Here is an 8,652-nt window from a genome sequence, read left to right as displayed (position 1 = left end):
CCACAACCCTAACACTAACCCTTAACCCTAAACAAACCTAACCCCAACCCCAAAACCTAACCTCAACCCTACCCCTACCTCTACCCATACACCTACCACTATCCTCAAACCCAACCTTAACCCTAAAACCCTAAACTTACATCTAGCCCAAACCCTAATCCTAAACCCAACCCCAACCCTAAGCCCAACACCAACCACAACCACCATCCTAAAACTAAACCCTTACACTAACCATAACTCTTAACTATAACTGAAACCCTAACCCCAATTCCCAACCCCAAGTCTAATCCTACCCCTTCCCCTAACCTACCAACACCTCTACCCATACCCCTACACCTATCCCTAACCCCAACCCCAATCTGGACCCCAAATCCCTAACGCTAACCCCAACCCTACCCCTACTGCTACTCCTACCCCTTACCCTAGCCCCAAACCCAACCCTAACACCAACCCAATCTCAACCCCACCCCTAACCCTCTCCCTACCCTTACCCTTAGCCCTATACCCATCCCTACCATTACCCCTACCCTACTCTTACCCTTATCCCTAAACCTAACCCCAACACCAACCCTAATATTAACCCTAACCCTAAACATAAACTTAACTCCAACCCCAACCCTAACCTTAATCCTAAAACCCTAACCTAACCCTTAGCCATAACCCTAACCCCAACCCATAACCCCTTATCCCTAACTCCTGACTCTAACCCTAACCCTAAAACCTTCACCCTCGTGCTAACCCTAACCCTAACACTCTAAAACCCTCACCCTAAACCCTAACCCAACATTAACCCTAACCCAAAAGGCCTAACCCTAAACACTGACACCCTGACTCCGTGACCCCTGACCCCAAACCCTGAACATAACCCTAACCCTGACCCCTAAACTCTAAACCCTTAACCCTAAAAAGCTTAACCCTAACAACCCTAACCTCTCTAACCCTAAGAACCCTAACAACTCTCACCCTCACCCTAAACCCTTAACCCTAGCCCTCACCCTAACCCCTAAACCTAACCTGAACCCTTAAACCCGTACCCAAACCCCTAACTCTAAACCCTAACCACTCACCCTCACCCTAACAACTCTAACTCTAAACTCTATCCCTAACCCTCACCCTCACCCTAGCCCCAGCCCTAACCCCTAACTGTAACCTTAACCCTAACCTTTGGTAGCCTGTCAGGCAGTACATTTGTGCAGGTCAGTCTGTGTGTGAGGCTGTCTGAGGGGTGGGGGGATGGGCTTTGGGGAAGAACTATCATCTGAAACTCAGTTTCCTGTCATGATCTCTCCTGCCCAGATGGTGTTCCAGCAGCTCTCACGAGTATGGTAGTCCTGATTTAGTCACCTGCTTGCCATAACATTCATGACCAAAAAATGTGTACATCACACCTCTAAACTAACAGTAATTTAATATCCAATGTGTGCCTTGGAGGTGGGGGTAGGGCGGGCATGTTCTTTTTAAAAATAAATATAAGAATCTGTTCAAAGAAACACAAAACTAACCCTAACCCTTAACCCGGCCTAATCCTAACTTTTAACTCTAACCCTAACCCTTAACCCTAGGGTTAACCTTAACCCTCTTAACCCTTAACCCTTAGCACTTAAAATTAACACTAACACTAAATCTTAATCTTCTCCCTTTCCATTCACCAGTATGTTTAATCCAAACCAAACTCCTAATACTAACCATTAACCTTAATGCTTTAATTTTTTTTATTAAAAGATCATTTTATTGGGGGCTCTTACAACAATCCATACATCAATTGTATCAAGTATATTTCTACATATGCTGCCGCCATTCTTTTCTAGACATTTACTTTCAATTGAGCCCTTGGCATCAGCTCCTCTTTTTTTCTCTCCTCTCCCCACTACCCTCGTGAACCCTAGATAAATAATAATTATTTAATATCTTAACACCAACCACTGTCTCCCTTCCCCCATGGTTTCTGTTGTTCCTCCTCCTGGAGTGGAGGGGTTGTGGTTATGTGTCGATCATTGCCATTGATTCACTCTTCTTTCCCTCCTCTCCCCTACCCTTTTAGTATCAATACTCCTGTTCCTGGATTCCATGTGTCTCTTATCTGTACCTGTGCATATGTGTACCTGTACCTGTTTTGGTATAACCCACAGTGAAAGGCAATACTAGGGTCGTAATAGTGGAAGATAGATAGGACCTCAAGGAACCAGAGGAATCTTGCATGTTGAGAATGAGGGGTATCAGAGCAGAGAACCAAAACCCACGTGTAAACAATAGGACATCTCCTCCCAGAAGAATCACAGGGAAGGGGTAGTCAACCAGGGCTCAGTAAGGCACCAATGAAACCCTTAACTCTTAACCCTAACCATTAAGTCTAACCCTAAAAATTAACCATAACCCTAAACCTAACTCTAACCCTTAACCCAACCCTACACAAGACTAAGCCTAACTTAACTCTTAACATTATCCTTAACCATAACCTTAAAACAAACTGCAACTCTCCACCTTAACTTTAACCCTAATCCTTAATGCTTGCATAACCCTAACCCTTAATGCTAACCCTAACAATAACACTTAACCTTAAAACTGAACCCTAACCCTAGCCCAAACTAACCATAACACTTAATCTTTTTTAACAGTTAATCCTAATCCTAGTCCCTTATCCTTAATTCAGACTCCAACTGTAAGTTAACCATTAACCCTATCCCTAACTATAACCCTAAAGGTAAACCATAACCCTTAACCATAACTTTTAACCCTAACTGTAAACTTGAACCCTAGCTCTAACACTAACCTTTAAACTTAACCTAACCTTTCCGCTAACCCAAACCCTTGCCTACCCTTAACACTTAATCATTTTCCCTCAATGATAACCCAAATCCTAACACTAAACCTAACCCATAACCCTAAACCTTAAACATAGCCTTTAACTTTAACTCTAATCCTAATTCCTAACCCAACCCCCTAACCCTAAAACTTTTAACCATTTACTTTAAACCTTAACCTCCAACCTAACCCCAACCTTTAATTAGAACCCATAACCTTAACCTGTAACTCAACCCTGATTTTAACCCTAACCCAAACCATAACCCTTAACTCTCATCCTACCCCTAACGCTAGAACTACGGCTACTGTTAGGATTAAAGTTGGGTTAGGTATGTGGTTATGGTTAGAGCTAGGGCTAAGGTTAAGACTAGGTTTAGTTTTAGGGTTAGGGCTATGGTTATGCTTGGGGTTAGGTTTATGGTTAGGGTTAGCATTGGGACTGGCACTGGGGCTAGGGCTTATCTTAGGGTTAGTTTTAAATTTAGGGTTAGGTTTAAGCATAGTGTCACAGTTACAGTTAACTTTAGGGTTAGTATTAGGGTTCAGACTAGGGTTAGCTTCAGTGCTGGGATTAGGCTCAGGGTTAGGGTTAGGGCTAAGGCTCAGGGTAGGGCTAGAATCAAGATTAAAGTTAGGGTTAGGCCTAAGGTAAGGGTTGGGGATAGGTTTAGTTTAAGCATTAGGATTAGGGTTAGAGTTAGGTTTAGGAATAGGGCTAGGCTTAACACACGTGAATGATGATGGATTGCTATAAGAAGAAAAAGAATAGGGTTAGTTGTAGTGGTAGAGTTTAATTAGAGTTAGTTAGATTAGATTTTCGGTTAGGCCTAACAATAGGGATAAGAATAGGGTTCCTGTTGGGGTTAAGGTTATGGTTACAGGTCGATTAGATTAGGGGTTGATTTAGGGCTAAAGTTGTGAGTTTGTGAGAGGCTGCTTTCTTAGTTTCTGTGTGGCAGAATTCTTGGTAAGCCTATGTGTGTGTGTGCTTGGTGATTTTGTGTTTTTCCATTGCTTGGTGAGTTTGTGTGTGACCCATATGTCCTGTGCTCCGTGTCATGTGTCTGCCATGTGTGCCTTGTGCCATGTTCTTTGTCCTTGTCATTTGCCATTGATCCTGTCATGTAAGCCATGTTGACTGCCATGTGTCAAATGTGCCGTGTTCCATGTGTGCCCAATGTGCCATGTGTGTCCTGTGTTCTGTGGCATGTACCCTGTCATTTGTGTCATGTGTTTTTCCTGTGTTGCCTGTCATATGTCCTGTGTACTGTCATTTTTTGAATTTTTATGTGTCCTGTGCCATATATCCAGGGTGTCCAGTGTGTCCTGTCATGTTTGTCATTGGTGTCATGTGTCCTGTGCCATAGGGCAATGTGTCCATTATGTCCTGGGTGGCCAGTTTATACTCTGTTGTGTCTCTTTTGTCATGTGTCCTGTGCTATGTGTGTTCCATGTGTGCCATATGTCCTCTGGCATGAATGTCATTTGTACCATGTGTCAAATGTGCCCTGTCCTCTCATCTTTTGTCCCATGCCTGTGTCGTGTGTCATGTCCTGCATGTCATGTTCTCATGTGTGTGGAGTCCTGTGACATGTTTGCCTGTGTATCCTGTGCATTTTGTGTCACCTGTATGGTTCTGTGTGCCCATCATTTTTGTTTTGTCCTGTGTTGTGTGCCATGTGTCCTGCATGCCATTTGTAACAATGTCAAGTGTCCCCTGTAATGGGTGTCCTTTTTGTCGTGTCATGCATCCTACATGTCATGTATGTGTCGTGTCATGTGTTCTGTTATTTGGGCTATGTTGTGTCAGGTGTACCCTTTGTCATGGGTGCCATGTGCATGATCTGTGTGCCATGTTTCCTGTGTCCCATGTCATTTGTATGATGTGTCCAATGCTATGTGGACTGGGTCTCCTGTGTGTCCACTGTCATATGTGCCATTTGTGTTCTGGGTGTTGTGTGCTGAATGTCCAGTGGTCATGTGTGCCCAGTGTCATTTGCTATGTGTTCTTTATCCTGTGTCATGTGTGCCTGTTTCTTTTCCATGTGTGCCATCTGTGTCCTGTGTTCTCATTTATGCCCAGTGTAATTTGTTATGTGATCTTTGTCCTGTGCTGTGTCATGTGTCCTGTATTCTGTTATTTATATCATGTGTCCTGTACAATGTGGTCCACATAGCCAGGGTGTCCTGTCATTTGTGTACTATTTCCTGTGTGTTATGTGCGCCAAGTGTCATGCATTCTTTGTCCTATGTCATGTCCTATGTGTCCAGGGTGGTTTGCCATGTATCCTGTGTCCTGTGTGCCATATGTCCTATCATGCATGCCATGCATATCACCTGTCCTGTCATCATGTGTCAAGAGTGTCTTGTGTCCTGTCATATAGCCTGTGCCATTGGTCTAATGTATCTGTGTCATGGGCCATATGTCTTCTGTCCTGTATCATGAGTTTCATGTGTGCCGAGTCCTCTCTCCAGGGTCCTTTATTCTGTCATGTGGCCTGGGTGTCTTGTCATGTTGTCAATTGTCATGTGTGTCAAATGTGCCATGTGTCCCCAAGTCCTGTTTCCTGTGTCCAGTGTCATTTGTACGTGTCCAGGATGCCAGTGTACCGTGTCCTCTCATTATCTGTTGTCACATATCCTGTGTCCTGGGTGTGTTTGCCATGTATCCTGTGTTGTGTGCCATATGCCCTTTGTCAAGCATGCCATGTGTACCATATCCTGTCATTTGTCACCTGTCAAGTGTGTCCTGTCATATGACCCATGCATCTTTTGTCCTCCCATGTACTGTGCCATCAACTGTGTCATGTGTCCCACTTGCCACGTGACCTGTGCCATGTCATTTGTGCCATGTTTTGTCCTTTGTCATGTTTGTACTCTTTCGTTGTGATAGTTTATTGTGCCAGCCTGGCCAATAAACACAAGTAGGATTAATTGAAGGGAGGAGAGATAAATGGCTTGTTGAGCCTAGCCTTGCTTGTCTCTTGCTCTTTAATCACCGGACCTGCATGTGGCTGCCTTGCTTGTTCTGTGCCTCAATTTAAAGGGTACACTACCCTGTGGGATGCCTAGCCTGTGGACTATGTCGCTGTAATTTAAGGTCCCTTTAAGCCCACATGATTGGAATGTTCATCTCTGGAGCTGGGGAACGACAGTTGGTGACCTGCCTTGCTGTTTGCTGCCTGGGTATATATAGCCCAGCTCTCTCTACAGAAAGGAACTGGTGGCTCTCAAGACTTAAAGGACTGCTAGTGTCTCACTGCTTTATAATTTAACTGTTAATTTCTTGTATTATCTATCTGTATATAATTTAATGGTTCACTTTCTTGTGTTATATATCTATCTTTTAAAAATATACATATATTACTAGCAATCTGGTTTTGTCTCTCTAGAGAACCCTGTCTAATACATTTGTCATGTCATGTGTCCTGGGCCAAGTTTCCCATATGTCTCATGTTGTGTTCTCATGTGTCCCTGTGTTGCCTTTGTATCATGTGTTCTGTGCCATGTGTTCCATCATTTGTATCGTGTCCTTTGCCATGGGTGTTGTGTCATTTGTATGTGTTAAGTGTGTCCTGATGTGGGCTCCAGCTGTATATACGGTTTGGGCAAATCACTTACTCTGGAAGGCTTCACAATATAGGAGAGAGGGAGAGGCTGAGCCCTCACATCCTCTCACCAGGCAGGCAGGAACAGTCTCCCAAGGCTCAACACACTTTTACCCCTTGGGTTTGGGCATCCTACCTCCAATTATGCTCTCTTACCAGTGGTCTGCTTCCTGTGAAGGTGAAAGCAAGGCTCAGAGAACGGTCACTTTGGATGATTTGTTTTTATTTTGCATTTCATATATTATCCAGTTTCACATTCTCACAGGATCAGCAATTAACAATAATCACCTAGTCTCCTGCATCTGAGCACATCAAGGCAGTCCCAGCTGCAGCAAAGGGTCTGCTCACAGAACAAAATATTTTGCACAATTCCTTCATCCCATTTCTTAAAGTAACACCACACACACACACGCACACACGCACACACGCACGCACAGAGAGAGAGAGAGAGAGAGAGAGAGAGAGAGAGAGAGAGAGAGAGAGAGAGAGAGGAAGGCTTATTGCTGAAAAACACAGAAAACCTTTTTCTCCTTCTTTATACCTCAAACTAAACATTAAACTCATCTGACAGGGTGAACGTCTATTTAAAAATTGCACACACACATGAAAAATCCTTTATGATGCATAAATATTTTGTTACACGGTGTACAAAAACACTGTTTCATTTTTTTGCTTGTCTGGTACTCTGGGAAGAATAAAGACTGGTGCCAAGGAGGGCGCACTGCAGTGAGGTAAAGCAACACAGCCAGGGAGGCTTCTCACAGTGGTGGGCTGTCAGAGAACAACCCCAATTTGACAGGGGAAATGCTATATCCTGGTTGGGTTTTGGTTGTAGCTGTTCAACCTGGAAGTGTGTGGGTGGGCCCTGGGGAAGAACTAGATGCAGAGCGGCAGGCAGGTATAGGGGTGAGAGATGCAGGGCATGGGAAGAGGACTAGGAATGATGAGCCATGAGTGGCCGGGACCTGTTGCTATAGCGACACCCATGTGAGAACTGTACACTCACGTAAACCCATGTCTTAGCTCATGCTAGAAAACATGCGAAATTAAATGTCATCCTTTCCTTGAAGTGGAGCTACCAAAGCAAGTTTTGAAAGGAGGTTGGGCCTTGCTTGGTCCTCCTGGGAGGACCTTATAGAAGAGCATTGGGGGAAGGACAGCATAGGGGGAGACAGGCAACGGGAAGCACTCCACTGAGTCAGGCATAAAATTCACTCTTTGGAGAAAGCAGCAACTCCCCACAGGCTGCCCAGGGGCAGTGGAGAAGCTCTGCGTGCCACCATAGAGATCCCCAGACTGACTTCCAAGGGGTCCCCACATGGTCAGGGCTTTAAGCTGCACTGGCAAAATCTGAAGGGCGAGAGAGGTTGCTGTGGGAAGGTGGGCAGCTGAACCAGTCCTCTGTGTTTTCAGGGACCCTGAGGTGCTTGTGTAGATGGAAGACAAGGGTAGAGGGGTGGGAAGAGACAGCAGCCAGTGTCATGGGAATAAGCCTGGGTCCATGGCTGGCCAGGAGCACGCACAGGAATTCCATGTCTAGCTCAAGCACTCTTTCAGGCCCAGGGAGATGGGAGCAAGCTCTGAGTGCTCAGCAAGGAGCCCCACTTTGTGGGAAGCCAGGATTCTATGAGGCTTTTGTCCTGCACTTTGGAGGCAGCACTTCCTGAAGAACTAACAGAATTGGCGATACTTCCATTCTGGCTGGGTGGCATCAGAGGAAGGGTACCAGCGCACCTGCAAGAAAAGCCAGAGTAAGAGCTAGCTGTGTGGTCCTTTACCACAATAGCCAGGCTGAGTCACCTGGTCTCCACTGCCCCTGCCACAGGACTACTTCTGTTACTCGCTGGCTGGCACTCTCCTCTAAGCACCAAACTCTTCAATCGGAAAATGAATTGTATGCCACCTGACCTGCCTACCCTCAGGACAGAGGTTCACATGAGACAAAGTTGATGGCATGTCTTACACACACTAGGCTGATTTCAAAGGTGCCAGGGAGTCAGCGATCCACCCTTTGAGTCAACCATCCACTTTTCCTCAGTTTATCAGGAGAGCAGGAAGTTCTCACCTTAGGAGAAACGTGTGCTTCAATTTCTTTGTGTCTCAAAGTCCTCTTATCCAACCACACATATGGATACATCACAGGGTGGTCAGAAAGAACAAGTTGGAAAAATGCATTAAAGATCCATTTTATATATATAAATACCATAGTGAATGAAGGGGGAAGTGCAGAGTGGAGACCCAA

At 45.0% G+C, this 8,652-nt stretch overlaps 1 protein-coding gene across 1 annotated transcript in view; it reads right to left on the bottom strand.

Annotated features, from left to right (window-relative positions):
• Positions 1–6,626: 6,626 nt before the first annotated feature.
• RBPMS2 (RNA binding protein, mRNA processing factor 2) overlaps positions 6,627–8,652 on the bottom strand; it is a 49,958-nt gene continuing 47,932 nt past the window's right edge. Inside the window, exon 7 of the mRNA XM_075535283.1 lies at positions 6,627–8,144. Coding sequence (XP_075391398.1) covers positions 8,082–8,144 — 63 coding nt within the window. The 3' untranslated portion in view covers positions 6,627–8,081. The remainder of the gene's footprint in view (positions 8,145–8,652) is intronic.

This window comes from Tenrec ecaudatus, chromosome 17, assembly GCF_050624435.1.
Source record: "Tenrec ecaudatus isolate mTenEca1 chromosome 17, mTenEca1.hap1, whole genome shotgun sequence".
Classification (NCBI taxonomy): domain Eukaryota; kingdom Metazoa; phylum Chordata; class Mammalia; order Afrosoricida; family Tenrecidae; genus Tenrec; species Tenrec ecaudatus.
The sequence above is the reverse complement of the archived record's forward strand: the minus strand, read 5'-3'. Positions and strand labels throughout refer to the sequence as shown.